This window comes from Ranitomeya variabilis, chromosome 6 (genome assembly GCF_051348905.1).
Source record: "Ranitomeya variabilis isolate aRanVar5 chromosome 6, aRanVar5.hap1, whole genome shotgun sequence".
Classification (NCBI taxonomy): Eukaryota; Metazoa; Chordata; class Amphibia; order Anura; family Dendrobatidae; genus Ranitomeya; species Ranitomeya variabilis.
In genome coordinates this window covers 339,606,940-339,631,018 of record NC_135237.1, presented here as the reverse complement: position 1 = coordinate 339,631,018, position 24,079 = coordinate 339,606,940, and the positions used below count along the sequence as shown (strand labels likewise).

The following is a 24,079-nucleotide window of genomic DNA, read 5'->3' as shown; positions in this document are numbered from 1 at the left end:
TTTATGGCATAACAGACAATAGAGATGAATTAGCTGGGAAGAAAAGCAAATGAGCAATTGTAAATACACTGTGCTGTATAATATGATGATTGCAATATATTAAGAGGATAGACATTTTGCTGGGAGTGCTTCTCTACTTGTTATTATAAAACTTGATATTTTCAGACTGTCACTATTATTAGATCAGTTTGACATTATACAGTTTATATACTGCAATGTACAGAGACTGACTGGGGATCTATTGACCCAAACTAACATGCAGATCACTTTTCAACATTCAGCAATCATATCATTATTATCTCATCAGGATAGCGATGACATTATATACCCTATAAAGACACTATATAGGTGCCTCTCGCAATATTTGAATATAATTAAAAAAGTTAATTCATTTCAATTCTTACAAATACAACAAGTGAGACTCATATACTGTATTATATAGAGTCATTACAAACAGAGTGATCTATTTAATTTTTTTATTTCTGATAATGTTGATGATTATGCTAGTGAAGACTCAAAAGTCATTATCTCAGTAAAAGGTCCCTTAGTCTGTTTCAGTAGGCCCCACGATCATTGGGAAGACTGCTGACTTGACAGATGTCCAGAAGGCAGTCATTGACACACTCCACAAGGAAAGTAAATTTTGCATTTCATTTGGAAATCAAGGTCCCAGAGTCTGGAGGAAGAGTGGAGAGACACACAATCCAAGCTGCTTGAGGTCTAGTGCGAAGTTTTCACATTCAGTGATGGCTTCGGGAGCCATGTCATCTGCTGGTGTAGGCCCACTGTGTTTTATCAAGACCAAAGTCAGCGCAGCGTCTACCAGGAAATATCAGATCACTTCATGCTTCCTTCTGTCGACAAGCTTTTTGGAGATGGAAATTTCATTCTCCAGCAGGATTTGGCACCTGTCCACACTGCCAAAAGAGCCAATACCTGGTTTAAATACAACAGTATCACTGTGCTTGATTGGTCAGCAAACTCGCCTGTCCTTAACCCCATAGAGAATCTATGGGGTATTTTCATGTGGAAGATGAGAGACACCAGACCCAACAATACAAATGAGCTGAAGGCTGCTATCAAAGCAACCTGGGCTTCCATAACAACTCAGCAGTGACACAGGCTGATCGCTTCCATGCCACGCCACATTGAGGCAGTAATTGATGCAAAAGGACCCCAACCAAGTATTGAGTGCATTTACTGAACATACATTTCAGTAGATCCATTACCTCCCCTGATTGGTTCATCTACCACCTGAGAGGTAATTGTCTGTAATTGAACTGTTGATAAGAACTTACAGCTATTAGCACAACCAGAAAATTCTATGTCCCATTGCATGTCTGGATAGTTAAAATCCCCCATAAAAAGGACCCTATCATTATATGCTGCCTTTTTAATTTGTTGCATCATTTCATCCTCTACCTGTTTAGCTGTGTTAAGAGGCTTGTAGCAAAATCCAATCAGCAGCTTTTCATAATCGTCATCCCCATGTGCTTTTAGCCATACTGACGCTATATTGCCGCAGCTCCCCCCAATGTCATCATTAAGCACAGGTATTAAGTTGAGTTTTAAGAAAATACACACCTTTCCACCTTTTTTGTAATTCCTGTCCTTTTAAATGTAGTGCAACCCTCTAAGTTTGTCACCTAGTCATGGTTTTCATCCAGCCAACTTTCTGTAATGCCCACCACATTGTATTCTGTGACCAACTTAAGAGTCTCAAGTTCATTAATTTTGTGTGTGAGACTTCTTGCATTTGCCAGGAGACATTTAATACTATTAGCACATTTGTTATGCCTTCTCAGCTACCTACTTTCCTGGCATATCCCAGCCCCCCAAATTCTCATTGACCTCTACTGTCTCACTCTCTTTGTCTACTCTATCTATAAAATTTTTAGCCTTACTAGCCTCCCTCCCCACAAATCCCAGTTTAAAATCTCCTCCCTCAGTCTGAATATGTTTTCCCACAAGCACAGCTACACCCTCACCTTTGAGGTTCAGCCCGTTCCTACCGTAGAGCCTATAGCCGACAGAGAAGTCAGCCCTCTTCTCCATGAGCCCAAACCCTTCCTTCCTTCACCACTTTCTAAGCCACTTATTTATCTCTCCAAGCTCCCGCTGTCTTTCTAGTAATTCTCGTTCTATCGGTAGCATTTCTGAAACCACCACCTTAGAGTTCCTGGCTTTTAGCTTCTCTCCTTGTTCCCTGTAAACATTTTTAAGGACCTTCCACCTCCCTCTAACTGTGTCATTAGTACCGATGTGTACCATGCCCACTGGGTTTTTCCCAGCCCAACCCAGCAATCTGTCTATCCGATTATATGTCGCACCCGGCAGACAATACACTGTTCGTCATTCAGGGTCTCGGCAGCAGAGGACTCTGTCTGTCTACCTAATTATAGAGTCCTCTACCACCAACATCTGTCTTTCCTTTGCTAAAGTCCTATTTCCCTCCTTCCTGCACCAGTTGTTTTCTGGGCTGCAAGGAGCAATGTCCTGATGTAGTGATCCCAGTCCTTGGCTTACATTCCTAATATGAGTTAAACAGGCACATTTACTAGGTTGTGCCAGATCAGGACTGGGCTCCCTGACACTTTTACCCCTACTCCTTCTTTTAACTGTTATTCTGCTATCTACTTCTGTGTCCTGATCTTCCCCACCCTCTTACATGTCACTGGCCCCAGCCAATGAGTGCTCAATGAGCTCTAAGCACATCTCCGAGTTTGCAATGTTCCTCAGTGTTGCAAGCTATGCATTTAAATCCATTATCTTGGCTTCCAAACATGTAACGTATTCAGTATACAGTATTCACCCTCAAATGGCTGTTCAAGGCATGCATGCAAGAAGCACACTGGGTGGCATTGTCCATGGAGTACATATTCAATGGGGATAAAAGATACAGCTAAAAGCAGAAAAATGATGGAAAGCTAGTAAGGAAAACACCAAACTATGCTCTTGTGTTAAACTATGATTTTGAATTTAACTATGCACTTATCTGGCGCCTTTGCTCCACTCTGCAGCCTTGCTTAGACTCACTGGAATTTGAGGCAGTCTAGGTGGCACAGCACAGGTGAATCTGCTAGAAGCCTATAAAAAAACAGCATGAACAAAGACACTTGGTCACATGGACCAATCACAGGCTACCCCAACACAGATAATTCCCAACAATTACAACAGTTGCACAGTTATCACAAACTTTGATATTACCTTTAGGGTACCGTCTCACAAAACGATTTACCAACGATCACGAGCAGCGATACGACCTGGCCGTGATCATTGGTAAGTCGTTGTGTGGTTGCTGGGGAGCTGTCACACAGACAGCTCTCCAGCGACCAACAATGCCGAAGTCCCCGGGTAACCAGGGTAAACATCGGGTTACTAAGCGCAGGGCCGCGCTTAGTAACCTGATGTTTACCCTGGTTACCGTCATAAATGTTAAAAAAACCAAACAGTACATACTCACATTCCGGTGTCCGTCAGGTCCCTTGCTGTCTGCTTCCCGCACTGACTGACTCCCGGCCGTAAAGTGAAAGCAGATCACAGCGGTGGCGTCACCATGGATATTGCTGAAACGTCACAGATCGTACCGTCGTAGCGACAAAAGTGCCACTGTGAGACAGTACCCTTAACTATGCACTTATCTGCCTCCTCTGCACTTTAATCCCACCTCTGTTCCTGCTCTAGTCATGTACAAAGAATATAATATCAGAATATATAGTCAAGAAATAAAAGAAAAATAGACAAAAATAATATACATCACAATATTGTTTTAATAGTGTTGGTGATTCATTCCCTTTAAATGTCCTAATAAAACTAAACTAGAACGAATCAATTCACCCTATAATTTTAAGCCTTTTACTCTTATATTGGGTGTTGGAAATAGAGTGCTTGGTGTATTCCAATCAGTGTGTACCTTTCTGTAGTTTGAGATTTAGTCAATGGCACCCTAAAAAGATGGAATTTACAAAGTCAAATTTTCTCTCTCGATCTTGTCAAAGGGAAATTAGAAAGTCACACAAGGCTGTTGCAAGATATCTGAACCTTGGATGGCATGCTGAGGTTCTGAACATTAGTCAGTGGGCAAATGACCTAGGTGTTTATGCAACGCCCACCAGGGCCATGGGGTACTCAGAACCAGGTCGGTCAGTTCTTTGGGGAAGTCACAGGGCCATGACCCGGCTCCGTGGCCCTAGGCGTGCAATAAAAAGGGATGGCTGACACTGCGGTTCAGGTCCACTGGGGCCAATGATGACGCAACAAAGATGATACAGCTCCCCACTGGTAGAGCGGGGCCCCATGACAGATATAGGGTAAATTTGATGATGGTAACTGTTGTAGTACAGGGCAGGTGACATAGTAAATAATCCTGAGGACACAGCAGGGTGCAGTCTTCACACTTTACTCACAGTCTTTAGGTTACAATCACCAGCCGGGTGCTGTGTCCTCAGGGTCAGAGGTCCAGCCAGCTCTCGGGTAGTTTGGGTGCACTTATCCGGGACCCTCTTCTTGTGTACCTTCCCAGGTCATCTCTCTGCGCTGGCACACACTCTCTTGCCCTGCTCCTTACACACCATGTCCCAAGCCAGCAGTCTCAGGTCCTGTTGGCCAATGACCCCCTGGTCCCCTTCACCCTATGTGGCTGCCTTTTTAGCGATTGTGTGTAGATTTGGCTGTCGAACATACAGATACTACAGCCTCTGGTTCACTAGCTGAGTCCTAAAGTCTCTCCACTAGTTTGAGGCTGGCCCCCACTGCGACCTGGTCCCTTCACCCGACTACGGTCGGCCTGGATTCGGGTCCCATGGGTGGATTCTTCACTTCCCTGGCCCCTAGGACCCCTTCTATCTGGAGCTTTTCTCCCACTCTACCCTTTACTTCTTTCTCCTCCACTCTCCTCCTACTAACTTCCTCCACCCACACCCTCTACCTAGTTCCCCCTCAAGCTTGAGATGGGCCAGCCCTAAATATTGTCCACCCAGATCCCCTGGCCTGGAGTGGTGTGGTGTTGGATGCTAGTGTGCGGGTATCACACCTCTGGCTGAGGTGCAGTACATCTGTGGCGACTGGACCCTCAGGGGCGCCACATATATGTTGTGTTATACTGTTCATGTACCTTTTTTGCAATGTACAGTATGAAGATAAAGTTGGCTAGCTTTTGAAAATAATTCATTATTGTGGAATAAAAGTTCTCCCTGTGCCAGTCAATTTCATGAAAATTATCGATCCTAGATAATTTGTTACATTATAGTGGAAAATGAACTCATAAAATGGAGCAAATGTTATGCTTACGTAAATCTGGAGCAAAGTTTTATGTGCTGAGATTTAAAGGGTCAGAAGGTCAATTTGAGAGATTGACGATTAGCTGAAAAAGAGAGAGAAAAAATGCTACATTTGTCTTTGTTTAGAGAGATTGTATTGCGGCTACTTAAATGTTTTTAAAAGAGAAACTGCACAAGCAAGTGGCACATTTGACATTGTTGAATTCTGAGTAAGGATTCAATCAGTGAGTAACATACATGTTCAGTGTTTTTCACAGAAATAACTCAAACCCATCATAATCCATTGGGCTATTCACGTGTCCATGGTTTTTTGGTGTCCAAGCGGTCCACAAAGAATTATGCCAACATCACTGTTTTTAATCCAAGTCACAAACCAAAATTAACTATTCAAGTCTAGGGGTCCATGAAAATCACAGACAGCACACAGATGACATCAGTATACAGTCAGTGTGCTGTCTGTGATTGAGGTTGGGGTCATACAAGGATATCTTGTCTGATGTGTGGTCGACTATTCAAAAGACAGAGTTTGAACCCAGTGTCAGTGATCTGTGCTCCAACTCTCTCGCATGAGAGGATCACATCACAGGTCTGGAGGAGACGGAGAAAGTAATTTCTCCTTCTCCTCCATTGCTGTCGTTTACGGTAATTATACTGACATGACATCCACGAGAAGTCTGTTGTTTCACATCCATCCATAGACTTGTATAGGTGAGTGCTATATGATTCTTGGATGCACTCACAGCATGCTGCGATTCTTCTCTCATGCCGAATCGGCATGGGAAAATAATCGTAGATCCAAGCTGCCCCATAGTATAACACTGGTTTGAGCGATATCCGATAAAACATCACATAGCACTCGGCCATGTTATGCACTCGTGTGAGTGAGCCCTAACTTTGGAATATAGAAGAGAATCTTTGTAATTCATGTATTTTTTCATTAGTGAAAATTACTGGTAAAAACTGAAACACTGCTGAAACTCAGATACAAAACACCGATGAACAACAATCCATGTTTTTACGTTTGATAAAAATCATGGACTTCTGAATGAGGTCTAAAGGGAAGTATCTGCTTAAAGGGAAGTAGGATTTCCAAAGGTTGCTGACATATTAGAGGCATACATACACAAGCAACCCATTCTGAATTCATATTTAGGCCTTACTGAGCAAATGCCACATGGAACGCGAGAGATGAAGTTGTATAGAGTGTGCCATGCTACTATTTTTGTATATATTTCTGTGCATAAAGCCCAAAATGTTTATGAAGTACTATTTCTTTTACACTTCCTGAATATACAGATGTAAATACATAAAAGATCAGCCAAAACTTCAGGATATAACTAAACTCAGGGAGGTTAGCACTGTAGCTTTGCAGCTCTAAAGTTTTCATATTCTCCCCTACGTGGGTTACCTCTGAGTTCTGCTGGAGTTTGTATCTTCTCTCCGTGTTTGCGTGGGTTCCCTCGGCTTCCTCCAAATTCCTCCCACACACCAAATACATACTGATAGGGAATCTAGATTGTGAGCCCCAATGGGGACAGTGATGATAATATCTTTAAAGCGCTATGAAATTAATGAATATTTAGTGAATAAAATAAATGTATCTAATGTATCTTACTGAAACCTGGATCCAGCAGTCAGACACCACCGCTGCTGCTGCTCTTTCATATGGTGGACTACACTTTTCTCATATCCCAAGAACAGACAACAGAGCAGGTGGAGGCGTTGGTCTGCTCCTTTCACCCAAATGTACCTTCCAAGTTATCCCCCAAGTACCCTCACTTGTATTCCCTTCCTTTGAGGTCCATGCTGTCAGACTCTACGTCCCCTTCTCCATGCGAGTTGCGGTGGTGTATCGTCCTCCCGGCCCCTCTCAGTTCCTGGATCACTTTGCCACCTGGCTTCCACACTTTCTCTCCTGTGACAACCCCACCCTTATCATGGGTGATTTTAACATTCCCATTGCTTCTCCCCTCTCCCCATCTGCTTCTCACCTTTTATCTCTAACCTCCTCTTTTGGCCTCTCGCAGCATACTAACTCTCCAACACATGAAGATGGAAACTCCCTTGACTTGGTCTTCTCCCGGCTTTGCTCAGTGGATGATTTCAAAAACTCCCCTCTCCCGCTCTCTGACCACAACCTTCTTTCATTCTCTATCAAGAACTGCCATCCCGCTCAGGTCACCCCCACTTTCCACACTTATAGAAACATACAGGCCATTAACACCCAGAAACTTATGAAGAACTTGCAGTCCTCATTGGCCCCAATCTTCTCCATCTCATGTCCTGATTCTGCTCTGAAGCATTACAATGAAACCCTGCAAAGTGCCCTGGATGAAGCTGCACCTCCTATACATAGAACAACTCGGCACAGATGGCGACAACCGTGGCACACGCTGCAAACACGTTTCCTGCAGCGGTGCTCCAGGTGTGCCGAACGTCTGTGGAGAAAATCTAATCTACCCGAAGATTTCATCCATTATAAGTTCATGCTAAAAACATTCAACTCTGCCCTTCACCTCTCCAAACAAACCTATTTCAACACCCTTATCACCTCACTGTCAACTAACCTTAAACGTCTCTTTGACACTTTCCAGTCCCTACTCAACCCAAGAGAGCAGGCCCCAACCACAGATCTCCGCGCTGATGATCTGGCCAATTACTTCAAAGAAAAAATTGACCACATTCGACAGGAAATCATCTCCCAATCACTTCATACCATGCACTGTCCTCCCTCCCCCACTGCATCTAGTTCACTCTCTGACTTTGAACCAGTTACAGAAGAAGAAGTAAGCAGGCTCCTTGCATCTTCTCACCCGACCACTTGCACCAGTGACCCCATTCCGTCACATCTCCTCTAGTCCCTTTCCCCAGCTGTCAACTCTCACCTAACAAAAATATTCAACCTTTCCTTTCCCTTCACTTCCGGTATTTTTCCCTCCTCATTTAAGCATGCCATCATACATCCATTACTTAAAAAACCCTCCCTCGACTAAAATTGTGCCGCTAATTATAGACCTGTCTCTAATCTTCCCTTCATCTTTAAACTCCTCGAATGCCTGGTCCACTCCCGTCTTACCCGCTATCTCTCAGATAACTCTCTTCTCGACCCTCTTCAATCTGGTTTCCGCTCTTTACACTCTACTGAAACTGCCCTCACTAAAGTCTCTAATGACCTATTAACAGCTAAATCTAATGGTCACTACTCCATGCTAATTCTCTTGGATCTCTCTGCAGCATTCAATACTGTGGATCATCAGCTCCTCCTCACTATGCTCCGCTCCATCGGCCTCAAGGACACCATTCTCTCCTGGTTCTCCTCCTATCTCTCTGACCGATCCTTCACTGTATGTTTTGCTGGTTTCTCCTCCTCTCACCTTCCCCTTACTGTTGGGGTTCCTCAAGGATCAGTCCTAGGCCCCCTCCTCTTCTCTTTGTATACTGCCCCTATTGGACAAACAATCAGTAGATTTGGTTTCCAGTACCATCTCTATGCTGACGACACCCAATTATACACTTCTGCTCCTGTTATCACGCCGACCTTTTTAGAAAACACCAGTGATTGTCTTACCGCTGTCTCTAACATCATGTCCTCCCTCTATCTGAAACTGAACCTGTCAAAAACTGAACTCCTCGTGTTCTCTCCCTCTTCTAACCTACCTTTGCCTGACATTGCCATCTCCGTGTTCGGTTCCATCATTACTCCAAAGCAACATGCCCGCTGTCTTGGGGTCATCCTTGATTCCGAGCTTTCGTTCACCCCCCACATCCGATCACTGGCTCGCTCTTCTTATCTGCATCTCAAAAACATTTCTAGAATTTGCCCTTTTCTTACTTTCGACTCTGCAAAAACTCTTACTGTCTCACTTATTCATTCTCGTCTGGACTATTGTAACTCTCTACTAATCGGCCTCCCTCTTACCAAACTCTCCCCACTCCAATCTGTCCTGAATGCTGCTGCCAGGATCATATTCCTCACCAACCGTTACACTGATGCCTCTACCTTGTGCCAGTCATTACACTGGCTACCCATCCACTCCAGAATCCAGTACAAAACTACTACCCTCATCCACAAAGCACTCCATGGCTCAGCACCACCTTACATCTCCTCTCTGGTCTCAGTCTACCACCCTACCCGTGCCCTCCGCTCCACTAATGACCTCAGGGTAGCATCCTCAATAATCAGAACCTCCCACTCCCATCTCCAAGACTTTACACGTGCTGCGCCGATTCTTTGGGATGCACTACCTAGGTTAATACAATTAATCCCAAATCCCCACAGTTTTAAGCGTGCCCTAAAAACTCATTTGTTAAGACTGGCCTACCGCCTCAACGCATTAACGTAACTATCCCTGTGTGGCCTATTAAAATAGAAAAAAAAAAAACATAATCAGGTTCCTCGCATCATGTTCTCATACACTTTATGCAGTTAATAGCACTCTGTGTCTGTACTGCTACATACTTAGGCAGTTAACTGGTTCATGCAGCTTTACATGAACACCCGAGCCTTACACTATGGCTGGTCCAAATAACTAAAGCAATTGTTACCATCCACCTCTCGTGTCTCCCCTTTTCATAGTTTGTAAGCTTGCGAGCAGGGCCCTCATTCCTCCTGATATCTGTTTTGAACTGTGATTTCTGCTATGCTGTAATGTCTATTGTCTGTACAAGTCCCCTCTATAAGTTGTAAAGCGCTGCGGAATATGTTGGCGCTATATAAATAAAAATTATTATTATTGTTATTAATTGAATGAAAAATAAAAAAAAGAAATCCAAACATGATAATATAAAGAATGTGCACTAGATTCTCTGATGATTTACATATCATTACTCTGTATAAATTTCTGCATAAACACTCATTTTCAACCGACACTATCAATTGCAAACCTGGGTGACCCTTTTATTTTTATAAAAAAGTCATCGTAATTTATATAGAGCATTGAGGCAGGAAACCCATTACTATTATCAGCCTTATCATGCCAATATAACTTTAGAAAATCATATTCAATAAATAATCTAACCATTCTTTATTTTTGTTTTTTTAAGCCAACCAGCAAAGGAAATACACATGTATCGAAAAATGGCAAAGCGTGCAACATTTGTAATATGGGCTGTGTTTTCTGAGCTGGACATGGGGCAGTGGCGATCACATGATTTCTGGTCAATTATGCTCATGATGGCCTTGATGTGGTTTATAAGGCTTTATCTACATTATTGCACTCAGTGGCTTTTCCTCCAGGCTATTTCCATTCCTGTTTTCACGTAAGTATAATTTGTTGGGTTTAAAGTGCACCTGTCTCCAATAATTATCATTTTATGAATCAGAAATCCTGTTATTAGGGTTTTTTTTTTATCATGTAGCAGATTTTGAAATATTGGAACATTGTAACATATTTTTATATTTATGCATAATGCTTTTTCTTTTATGTGCATTGCCTGTGTGTAAGCAAAAGAAAAATAGGCTCACTGAAAACACTTGCAGTCTGTTTTATTCTATCCCAATTTTTCATCCCATTTATTAATGCTTTATTACATATTTGTTTATATCTGTTACACATTTCACCATATTTGTCACATTTCTTGTAAGTGATACATTGTCACTTCTGTTTTTTTTATTTTTTTATACTTTAAATATGACAGAATGCTAGTGTGAGTAAGCCGTATTTCAGTGTAAATCCCTCTTGGTAACAATATAACTTCAAGTCTTAAGACCATATTATATTAAAAGAATATATTAGATATTTACTTGTAGACTTAATACTATGATGTTAGAGTAAAACACCAGTTAAGGCCTCCTGACAATTGGATGCAGATTTTTATTAGGCTTCTCAGTTACAGATGTAGCTGTCCGTAAATGAATGACTGTTGCCCCACTCATGTTTCTTTTGTTGTTTCATACAATAGCGCCCCATCCAGGTCAAGATTAGGATGGCTACACATACATAAAGATAGTGGGCGCACTTTGTATTATATTATGTTTGTAGTCATTATACCTTAGTTACACAGCTTCTGTCTGGAGGGATGTAAATTTAGGGGCTCATAGAAAATGTAGGTGCAATCTTACCTTAAGAGCCATCAGAGTCCAAAAGACCCCTCTTCCAGAATGTAACCAGTACTGGAAATCATATGTGATAACTAGGGGTCCTTTTGCAGATTTTGCATTGGGGTTTAGAAGTCTAATGTTATGTCTATGCATCTAATATTCAGCCCATGTGTATTTAAATAGTTAATATTTTTATTTCATGATTCATTAGTGCTCATGAAAAAAAGCAACTTTATATTATATCCTATAGTAGAAATTTGTTTCTATCTCTTTCCAGACTTATGTTACACTTTTAATTCATGGGTATAATCTGCATGCATTTTCCCATTAATGAAATAGGAGATGATAGGTGTTCAGTATGTTCTATGGAAAAGGGAGGGGTAGAGGAAGGAGTTAGATGTAGAAGCAGCCATCTTGCTGCAAGTTGTCATGAAACAACAATTAGGCCGGGGTCACACTTGCGAGTGCAATGCGAGTCTCTCACACCAATACCCGGCACTGCTGCCGGCACTAGGGACCGGAGCGTGCGGCTGCATGTATTTCTAGGCAGCTGAACTCTCCGTTCCCGAGTGCCGGCGGCAGTGTTGGGTATTGATGCTAGAGACTCACGCGAGTTTCTGGCATTGCACTCGCAAATGTGACACCGGCCTTACACTTTAAATCTGTTGTAAAAAAATAAAGGTCAAGTCTAAAAGTTGTTTCAGGATAACTTGCATTTTAAGGGCAGAGACAGACTGCCGTATTTCTTGTGTGAGAATTGCATCAAAAAACTTGTATTGGCTGTCGGCTCTCCTGACCTGAGCTTGACAGCTGCATAGAAATACATCATACTGTCTTGCTCAGGTCAGGAGAGGTGCCAGGCCAGTCCATGCAGTGCAATGCGATTCTCGCATGAAAAATAGGGTAGTCTGTCTCTGCCCTATATGTCTATGTCTGCATCCAGCTCTTCCCTCCCCAGTCTACATAGAATCTTATTAGCACCAACTATAATCTATCTCAGTAATGTGAACGTCTGTCTTCATTGCATACAAATTTTACAGATTTTATCCCTGAATTGATCGATCCTTGAGAAGAAATAAGCAAGTTTTCTCTGATAAGATACGTTATAAAGTTACTTATTTTCATATGCACTATTGATTTATGAAATAAAAATTAAAATGACAGCTAATCTTTAAAAAAAAATAGGTAAATGTTATGGATCTAAAAAACTGTAGAGGTATAATAAGGCTATGTTCACATTGCATATTTGCAGATCTTTTTTATGCAAATTTTAAACTTCGTTTTACAGTACCAACAAAGTCTTTGTGATTTCAGAAATCTCATGCACAGATTGTTTTTATTTTATTGACTGATTTAGAAAACTGTTGGGTTTTTGTAACCTGCAGCATGTAACTTTTTCAGCGTTTATTTCTGCATCTTTGTTGTGTTTTTTCCACCCATAGGAAACAATGTGTAAGTGCAAAAATGCAGCAAAAAATGCAGGTATCAGTTTTTGCTACGTTTTTGGTGCAAGAACCTAAGGAAGTTAAATCAGGTTATTTTGGGGGCCACTAAACTTTATCCACATGCACAAGAGACAACAAAAATGCAGCAATAAAAACACAGCAAAAACTAATTTTTGTAAGCAGCTTCTTTACTGCAAAGAGAACAGGTTTCGCCTGTGGAAAACAGTACAGCAAAAACACAAAGTGTGAACATAGCCGAAGAGTTAACTCCTTTTTGACCTTGTTGTATAGGTACGTTCAAGGTCGCCTCACCCTGTTTGATACGGGCTCCGTCGATTAGTAGACAACTTTTCTGGCCCTAACAGCTGCAGGTAGAATCACTGACAGCTGCGGCTAGAATCGCTGACAGCGGCATTTAACATGATAACGCTGGAAGTGCATCACAAACCCCACCCATCAGCACCTGTGTCACATGACTGCGTGTCGCCGATGGGTTGCCATGAGAACCCAGGGTCTGCAGGAGACCCCTGTAGTTGTCATCACCAAACTGCTATGAGTGCCAGCTAGTGACCGGCGCTCATAGCAGATGAACATTTTAGCTACACTAAGCAGGGCTAAAGCAGGAGATTGCAGCTTCTAGTCTCCATGAAGACTTTTGATGCCAGTAAAAAAAAAGTTTAAAAAAAACCGCTGCTTTCAAAATCACCCGATCTATCATGGTGTAAGAGGAATTAATCCGATTGGTAAAAAAGAATCGAAACACCATAATTACGTTTTTTTCGTCTCTAAAGCATTGCATTAAAATGCAATAATGGGCAATCAAAAGATTGTATCTACACCAAAATGGTATCAATAAAAACATCAGCTTGGCACACTAAAAGCCCTAGATCACGAAAAATTGAGATGCTACTGGTCTCAAAATGGCAACATGTCTTTTTCTTTGATTGACATACTTTGGACTTTTTTCAGCATTTAAATAATAAAGAACCTAGACACATGTGGTGTCTGCAAACTCATGATAACATGGAGAATCTTATTGGCAGGTCAGTTTTAGCATTTAGTGAAGATGGCAAAAAAAAACCAAATAATTGTTAAATTGCACTTTTTGTGCAATTTCGCGGCACTTTGAATTTTTTTCTGTTTTCCAGTACACAATATGGCAAAACAAATGAGTCATTTAAAAGTACAACTCGTCCAGAAAAAAAAAAAGCCCTCATATGACCATATCAATGGAAAAATAAGAAAAAGCTATGGCTCTGGGAAGAAGGGGAGTAAAAAAAACAACTTAAAAACGGAAAACTCAAAGAGGTGAATGGGTTAAAGTGGCTAATATGGTCATAATTATTAACATCATTTCAATAATCTATTTATTTTTAAGATTTTTAATGACAGCTGCCATCTCATTTAACTGTATGTTCAATATGGCAATATTGTATGTTTAATGATTAATAAACCTGACAATTATTGTTTTTTGCTATTTCATGTGAATAAAATAATTAATATTTTTATTTCTCAGGTTTACGTTTTACCCTCATACCGTTGAGCTGACCTATCAACATTCTTTAATGCGTACAAGAGAGGAGTTGTTTATGGTCATGGTGGGACCAATGTCCTTAAATGTGTCAATGCTATTAATGATTCTTCTAAGATGGAGCTGTCAAATATTGTTTCGCTCATTCCCCACTATCTTGTCAAAATTTATCATTGCTTTGGGTCTCTGGACTGTGCTAGACCCTTTGGCTGTGTTTATAGTGGATTCATTCCTTGGGGTAAGTTACTAAAATAACTCCTATAATGCTCACCTTGAAAAAAAGAAGTCAAAAGTGCAGTTTTTTACTTTTGTTGGTTTATTCTAATATTAATCAGTCACTCACATCTGTTGTCAGGAGAATCTATGAAATAAAAAAAGAATCAATTCGCTTTTTACCATATATTTAGTATGTATGGACAAATAGAACATGCTTGATTGCTTTAGTTTTGGATTACAATGTTTAAGTGTATCCTGTCCTATAGTGTTCACCAATATATTTTAATGAATTAATAAATACAATAAAATATCACTCTTTATACAATATTGATTAGTTACACCTTTCTACAATCTGACAAATTAATGTTATAGAAATACTTTAGGTAAGCTAAGGAATCAGGAAATGCCTAAGGGTAGAGCAGCTTTTACCCTACACTAACATTTGGGACCAGTGGTGACTGTCACCTGGATCAATTCATTGTGTCTCAATTAGTGACTAATTATCACCAGAACATCTATGGAAAATTAAAAAAATGGAATATTCAATAATAGCTGCAGAAACAGTTTAACTGCTTAGATAGAAGGATGCAGGCGCAAAGTGTGTTGGGGACACAATGGCCTTCTATCACAGAACAATATACCTGTATAATAAATGGAACATGGGTGATAATGATCTTACGCCTGAAAACAGAGAGAGCAGGTGCCACTGATGGGAGTATCCATCATGTGCGCTATAAATGAATGGAAAAAAAAACAAAAACGTGACGTCTCTTCTATTTTTGATAACCAGCACAGGCAAAACTGACAGCCTACAGCTTCCTCAGAAAAGGTGCATCTATTAGATCACACACCATACCTCTGACTCATGCTACTAGGGATGTATGCAGGGCTTGGTTCTCCAGCAAATCAGCATTTAGCAAATGTAACCTCTGTGCATGTCCTTCTCAGGAACACATATCAATTCAAAAAATGTGTCCCTCTGAAGCTTTTCCTGCAGCCTTTCTATGTTTGTAATAAGACAACCTCTCTCAGATGAGCTGACTAAGCCTCGATCAAAACCAGTACTGGAGTGAGAGTGATGAGTCCGACCACTAAATCCTCCTCCTGACTCCAATAAATGCTTGCCCGGACCTAAGCTGCTGCACCAACCAGTACTACCCGGTTTTAATATCTCGCCCAGCTTAACATCCAAGTAGAGAAACACACTCCTTCCAGTTTATTCCCTGTCGGCCTACACTGCATACTCATACTGACCTGGAGAATCATGATTGCCTGATTAGTTTTACAATATAGTGAACAGAGTAAATAAAAAAAAATGTGGAATTTAACTTTTTTAGCTATTTCATCGCACTTGGAATTTCTTTCCAATTTTCCAGTACAATATTTGGTATTCAAAATGATGTTATTCAAAAGTACAGCTCATCCCACAAAAAACAAGCCCTCATATGACTATATTGATGAAAAAATAAAAGAGTACTGGCTCTTTGAACAAGGGGAGAAAAAATGAAAATGAAAAAACAGAAAATGTCATGAAGGGTTTAAAATGTTGTTTATACCCCAACGTACAGTAGTATTAATTAAAATGTCGGCTTACTATGCAAAAAACAAGCTGTCAGACGGCTTAATTAATGTAAAATAGAGTCATTAACCCCTCTCTGACCTTAGACATACTATCCCGTCGAGGTGACCTGGGCCTATCTGACCCTCGACGGGATAGTTCGTCATAGCGATCGGCGCGCTCACGGGGGGAGCACGGCCGATCGCGGCCTGGAGTCAGCTGACTATCGCAGCTGACATCCGGCACTATGTGCCAGGAGCGGTCACGGACCGCCCCCGGCACACTAATCCCCGGCACACTGCGATCAAACATGATCGCAGTGTTCCGGCAGTATAGGGAAGCATCGCGCAGGGAGGGGGCTCCCTGCGTGCTTCCCTGAGACCCTCGGAGCAACGTGATGTGATCGCGTTGCTCCAAGTGTCTCTTACCTCCTATCCCTGCAGGCCCCAGATCCAAAATGGCCGCGGGGCTGCATCTGGATCCTGCAGGGACTACTTCTGGGTCCAGAACAGGCACTGGTAAGCCTGCAGCGCTGTAAGTCAGATCGTTGATCTGACAGAGTGCTGTACAAACTGTCAGATCAGCGATCTGTGATGCCCCCCCCCTGGGACAAAGTAAAAAAGTAAAAAAAAAAAATTCTACATGTATAAAAAAAAATTAAAAATAAATTCCTAAATAAAGAAAAAATATATATATTATTCCCATAAATACATTTCTTTATCTAAATAAAAAAAAACAATAAAAGTACACATATTTAGTATCCCCGCGTCCATAACGACCCAACTTGTAAAACTGTCCCACTAGTTAACCCCTTCAGTGAACACCGTAAGAAAAAAAAAAAAACGAGGCAAAAAACAACGCTTTATTATCATACCGCCGCATAAAAAGTGGAATAACACGCGATCAAAAAGACGGATTTAAATAAACATGGCACCGCTGAAAACGTCATCTTGTCCCCCAAAAAACAAGCCAGCATACAGCATCATAAGCAAAAAATAAAAAAGTTATAGTCCTCAGAATAAAGCGATGCCAAAATAATTATTTTTTCTATAAAATAGCTTTTATCGTATAAAAGCGCCAAAACATAAAAAAATGATATAAATGACATATCGCTGTAATCGTACTGACCCGAATAATAAAACTGCTTTATCAATTTTACCAAACGTGGAACGGTATAAATGCCTCCCCCAAAAGAAATTCATGAATAGCTGGTTTTTGGTCATTCTGCCTCACAAAAATCGGAATAAAAAGCTATCAAAAATTGTCACATGTCCAAAATGTTACCAATAAAAACGACAACTCGTTCTGCAAAAAACAAGACATCACATGACTCTGTGGACCAAAATATGGAAAAATTATAGGTCTCAAAATGTGGAGACGCAAAAACTTTTTTTGATATAAAAAGCGTCTTTTAGTGTGTGACAGCTGCCAATCATAAAAATCCGCTTTAAAAAATGCTATAAAAGTAAATCAAACCCCCCTTCATCACCCCCTTAGCTAGTGAAAAATAATAAAATTTAAAAAATGTATTTATTTCCATTTTCCCATTAGGTTTAGGGCTAGGGTTAGGGTTAGGGCTAGGGTTAGGGCTAGGGTTAGGGTAAGGGTTAGGGCTAGGGTTAGGGCTAGGGTTAGGGCTAGGGTTAGGGTTAGGGCTAGGGCTAGGGTTAGGGTTGGGGCTAAAGTTAGGGTTAGGGTTGGGGCTAAAGTTAGGGTTAGGGTTGGGGCTAAAGTTAGGGTTAGGGTTGGGGCTAAAGTTAGGGTTAGGGTTGGGGCTAAAGTTAGGGTTAGGGTTTGGATTACATTTACGGTTGGGATTAGGGTTGGGATTAGAGTTAGGGGTGTGTCAGGGTTAGGGGTGTGGTTAGGGTTACCATTGGGATTAGGGTTAGGGGTGTGTTTGGATTAGGGTTTCAGGTAGAATTGGGGAGTTTCCACTGTTCAGGCACATCAGGGGCTCTCCAAACGCGACATGGTATCCGATCTCAATTCCAGCCAATTCTGCGTTGAAAAAGTAAAACAGTGCTCCTTCCCTTCCGAGCTCTCCCGTGCGCCCAAACAGGGGTTTACCCCAACATATGGGGTATCAGCATACTCAGGACAAATTGGACAACAACTTTTGGGGTCCAAGTTCTCTTGTTATCCTTGGGAAAATAAAAATTTGGGGGGCTAAAAATCATTTTTGTGGGAAAAAAATATTTTTTATTTTCACGGCTCTGTGTTGTAAACTGTGATAAGGAATAACTTCTCAGTCTCCCAAGGATGACGTCACAACCTTATGAGGGTTAAAAGGTTTAATGTAGCCACAAGAGCTCTGATCTATGATAGAACCGAACTAACTTCATTGTCTCGAGGTACAATTCTTATAGTAAATTCATAGGAGGGGGTACAGGTAGGGGGGACATAGGAGAATCATGAAACAACCAATCATTGTACAGAACAAACATTTAACAACCAATCATTGTATAACACGGTACTTTAAGCTAAATGCAAAAGATGCAGTGTAAGTAATTTTGATGTTCAAGGTTGATACCCTAGACCATACTGACCTTAGGGTCAGCTTGACCAGGGCATACAGCTTTCTGTAAATACCACAGTAGCTTCTGTCAACATTGTATCTTTGCTTAGTGATTGCTGATAATTTGAGGACATGGATTTTACTAGCTATAATCTAAGTTTTATTCTGTTTAAGAGGAATATTTAAAGGGAAATGGGAAAGGATTTAAAGGTGAGGTATAATATGGTTTATTAATTTCCTTATCATTCCTCTCTCTGATAATTATTTTATCACTTACACCTCCACATCGAAGTAGTAATATCTGCGGCCTTCCCTTTGAGTGGGCGGAGCGAGAAGAGGGATGTCAGAATTTTCATGATCTGGTAGTAGGTGTACGTTTAAGACATGTCTGGGCTTTCGTATCTTCCTTATGATACACTTGACAATTTTAATCAGGAAGGCAATAACAATGGCTATGAGGCATAACTGTAGGAACATGTGTCCAATACCTGTAAACCAACCTCCTATACTTTTGAACCAGGTGGATGGGTTCAGCCATTGGAACCAGCTTCCCAGAGTGAAGTCATCGTCCTGGGAATTTTCTTCTCGGAACCTTTCTTTTAGCTCTATAGCTTTAGCTATGTGCTTATCAACCCATACTGAAAAGTTTGTATCTACGTAGTTACAACATGCTGGTCCAATTATCTGACACACACCTCCTTGACTGGCTGTAAGATAGTCTAGGACAATCGTGTGTTGAGTAAATACTTTGGCATGAAATTTCGTCTGATTATTCAATATAGAAATAGCATCAAACACCTCATCTGTTACATTATCAAACAGCTCAGCCAATTGTTCTATAGTGTGAGAGTTATGTATAGCCAAACCTGTGATGGTTAAAGTAAGACCAAATTTTGTATACCATGGAGTGCGTACAAGTGGTTTTGTCTTTGTTCTCCGTTTTTGCATCATATGTCTTGGTTTCTGATCAAGGTCTATCTCATCTTGAGAGATGGTCCATGTAGCTAGAGTCAATCTTGCTAGTGTACATGTGCCAACTCCATCATAAGGTAGAAATTTGTAAGCAAAAGTTCCACAAACGTAATACATATTTTCAGGAAGTATAATGTGTTCACCTCCTAGATGGGACAGCAACCTATAAGAAATTTCAGAAGCATACCATATTAAGGGCTGTAATCTTTGGGATGGGCACCAAGGGAACCTCAATATACCTCTTACTGTTTCATTGCACTTGTTCTCATTCTAATCATATCCTGAACCATTTATTAAGTCGTGCAAGAAACCAGAGGTTCCTTCAGTTAGCTCATACACCAGTCCCCCAAATATAGTGGATTCTTCACTGTTCACTGTATAGGAAATGCGGCTTGGTATGAATATTACTTGTAGTGAATCTAAATTTACTGGTATGGTTCCCAGGTCATTATTTGAAATGTTAATCCTATTACATTGAATACTAGTTGAACCAGGGCCACACACAGCTATGCTATGAGGAGATATGAAGGACAAATCTCTGATAGCAACCCACCATGGTGGGGCGGTCCACCCGGCTATGGGGAGGGCTACTCGAGTGTTATTGTATCGTGATGCACTTAGATTTGCAGGGAAGGAAAATGCATCATCTAGGCCCAAAACTAATTCATCCATAGGAACTGGGGTAGCTAGAAATGGCATTGATTTGGAGGAAACAGGTGCGTGTGTACAGATCCAACAATCTTTTACACCCGTTCGTTTAGCTATGGTGTCATGCATGTTTAGTAACCTATTGTCCCATGGTTCTTGTAGGTGCTCGTGTAAATCTCTTTTACCTCTAAGGAATTCTCTCTGATCAAAGCACCATACTATACATCTAGCTTCATAACCATTAGGCTTACAATAGTACTCAATGCAATCATGGACATCAGACAATCCTCTCTTGTTTCGTCTCTCAAAGGGAGGATCAGACCGGTCTGCTGGATCATTAGTACTTGAGGAATTACCAATTTGCAATATTATGATTACTACCAAGAGGCACCATATACTAATCACCGCTCCCCATAGTCTTTTGTTAGCATGTGGACCATACAACTGCTCATATAGTGTCATCTTCTTCTGTTGAGTATCCTCTTCATGCGAAGGAAGAACAGCACTGGATAAATCTTCAGCTGTTTCAGCTGCGACTTAGGTGGCAGTCTGAGGGAAACGTATTTCTGCTTCGCCTCAGACCACGGCAACACTTACGGGTGCAGCTCAGGGTGCGTGGTGCTGATGATATCTAGTGGTTCTTCTTTGGCTGTAGTAGACAATGATGTCGTCTCAGCTGTGGGGTGCACTCGCTTGCAGTGAGATGCGTGGATCCAAGCCCCTCTTCCTTCTACCTTGATGCTGGTAGGCGTCGTCAACAGGACTTGATAGGGACCCTCCCACCTTTCTGTAAGAGAACCAGACCACAAGAACTTACGCACCAAAACGGAGTCTCCTGGCTGCACCACGTGACAAGTCAAGTTAGCTTGTGGTTGCTGCAGATGAACGCTCCGGTGAATGTCTTTCAACTGTTGTTGTAGACGTAAGATGTAGTCCACACTCAAGGTGTTCTGAGCAGTGTGAATGGTTTCTGGGGGTGAAAGCGGATGATTAGGTAATTTTCCATACAGAACCTCAAATGGTGACAATTGCAATTGGCCACGTGGTGTGGTCCTAATATCCATCAATATCAAAGGTAATGCATCTGGCCATATCATTCCTGTCTCTCTGCAACATTTAGCCAATTTCTCTTTTATTGTTCGATTGTACCTTTCAAATTTCCCACTAGCTTGTGGGTGATAGGGGGTGTGTAGTTGTTGTTTTACCCCTATCATTGAACACACTTGTTGAAACACTTTACCTGTGAAAGCAGGGCCTTGGTCACTCGAGATTACCTGGGGGATACCATACCTACATACAAATTCCTTGCAGATTTTAGATGCTGTTACTTCTGCTGTCTGTGAGGCTGTTGGATAAGCCTCTACCCATCCTGAAAATTGATCAATACATACCAAGACATATTGTAGTCTACCAACCTTGGGTAACTGGATGTAGTCAATCTGCAGAATCTGGAAAGGACCCTCGGTTGATGGAAGGTGCGAAGGTGGGGCTTTCACAGCTCCTCCAGCGTTTTGCTGGAGGCATGTTTGACATGACAAACACTTTCTTTTCGCGATGGCTGTGAACCCAGGTGCACAACAGTACGTGTATATCAAATTTCGCATCGCATTTTTGCCCCCATGGGTTAGACCATGGGCAATGTCTGCTAGCGCTGTGAGCAACGATTTTGGGGCTACTGGTTTACCTTCGCTGTCTCTCCAGAGGCCTTCAGAATCCTGGGTGCACCCTTTATCCTTCCATCGAGCCTTTTCCTGTGGAGAACAATTACTTTGCATTGTTTTGAGTTTTTCCCAGCTTGGGATTTCTTTTAGACTCAGTAAGAGTGTTTTAACTGTTTTGCTTGCTGCCCCTTTTGCAGCAGCATCAGCTCGGCTGTTTCCTTTTGCTACTGGATCCTGTCCAGAAGTATGAGCCTGACACTTGATAACCGCAATCTCTTTTGGGAGATGTATAGCATCAAGTAATTGAGCAATTTCCTTAGCATGGCTTATTGGGAGCCCGTTGCAGTAAGGAAATTTCTCATCTTCCAGATGGTACCAAAGTCATGTGTCACCCCAAAAGCGTATCTTGAATCTGTGTAAATGTTCACATGTTTCCCTTCAGCTAGCTGACATGCTTTTGTGAGTGCAACTAACTCTGCTCTTTGGGCTGAATGTGGAGCTCCCAGTGCTTCAGCATGTATCACAGTATGATCATCCACTACTGCAAATCCAGAATTCAATCCTCCAGTGTCTGTCTGTCTGTGGCAGCTCCCATCTACATAAAACACCAAGTCTGGATTTTGTAAGGGTTCTTCACATAGGTCTGCCCTTGGCAATGTCAATGTCTGCGTGTGAAGTATGCAGTCATGGTCATCTGCTGTGTTCACAAAAAAATCAGTTTCACCAGAAAAATCTGTGTCACTTACCCCCCCATCTTCCTCTCTGAGACAATCCTGTCTCATAAGGAAGGAGATTAGCAGGATTAAGTTGTGAATACCTGCGGAGGGTGATGTGACTGGGCTGCAAAAGAGTCACTTCCCAATTGGTCAGTCGTGCTTGGGCAACATGTCTGGTCCCCTGACAGTTGAGCAAAGCATACACGGAGTGAGGAACCCACACAGTCAGTGAATGCATGAGAACCAAATCTGCAGATTTTTCCACAGAGTATGCGGTTGCTGCAACAGCTTTGAGGCAGGCATGCATCCCCCGAGCGACTGGGTCCAACGGGGCACTGTAATAGGCAACTGGTCGGTTGGCGTCGTTGTGCCTCTGTGTCAGTATAGCTTGAGCATGCCCTTGAACCTCATGGCAAAAAAGATGAAAAGGGAGAGCATAATTCAGCAGTCCAAGCGCAGGTGCGGTCAAGAGCGCAGTCTTAAGTTCCTGAAAGGCAGTCTGAGTCTCTTCAGTGTGCTCAAAGGGTTCTGGAACTGAGTCTTGGGTCAGAGCATACAAAGGAGTAGCATGATCAGAAAAACACAAAATCCACTGTCTACAGTATCCTACCGTCCCCAAAAACTGTTTCATCTGCTTTTTGTTAAGGGGAATGGATAGCCGCTGTATGGCACTTACTCTGTCAGTCAAAAGATGTCTCTGTCCCTGTGTCAAACAACTCCCCACGTACTTTACTTTAATCTGACAAAGTTGCAACTTAGCTTTTGCTGCTTTGTGTCCATTCTCTGCCAGAAAGCACAGAAGGGCTTCTGTATCTTTCAGACTTTCTTCTTTTGTCATGGAGCACAGCAGCAGGTCATCCACATACTGGATCAGAACTGACCCACATGCGAGACTTAAATCGGCCAAGTTGTTACTTAGTGCTTGACTAAAGATGGTCGGGGAGTTCAGGAAACCCTGTGGTAATCTCGTCCAAGTGTACTGCTGTCCTCTGTAGGTGAAAGCAAAAAGGTATTGTGAGTCAGGGTGAATGGGAATGGAGAAAAAGGCAGAACACAAATCAACAACCGAAAAGTACTTGCTGTCTGACGGTATCTGCATTAAAATGGTGGCAGGATTCGGGACTACTGGGTGCAGCGGCACCACAACTTCATTGATGGTTCTTAAATCCTGCACCATTCTCCACGCACCCTTTCCCCCAGCTTTCTTTATTGGGTAAATTGGACTGTTACAAGGGCTCTGAATTTTTCACAGGACTCCTTGTTTCAGGAGAGACTGAATGGTTGGCCCAATGCCAATTTCTGCCTCAGGTTTCAATGGATATTGAGGCTTACATGGGAGAATACAATGCGGTTTTAATGCAATTTGTACTGGCTGGACATGACTCATTTGACCCACTTCAGTAGAATCTGCATTCCACAATTTATTGGGGACATTCAACAACATTGATTCTACTTCGTGATCCAGACCTTTGTTCTCTGAGGTGATATCTGGATT

General features: G+C 41.8%; 1 protein-coding gene across 1 annotated transcript in view; it reads left to right on the top strand.

Moving 5' to 3' along the window:
* Positions 1-10,359: 10,359 nt before the first annotated feature.
* The window catches only part of LOC143782428 (uncharacterized), a 150,625-nt gene continuing 136,905 nt past the window's right edge, over positions 10,360-24,079 (top strand). The window contains exons 1-2 of the mRNA XM_077269844.1: positions 10,360-10,538; positions 14,281-14,533. Of these exons, the coding sequence (XP_077125959.1) occupies positions 10,408-10,538; positions 14,281-14,533 (384 nt within the window). The 5' untranslated portion in view covers positions 10,360-10,407. The remainder of the gene's footprint in view (positions 10,539-14,280; positions 14,534-24,079) is intronic.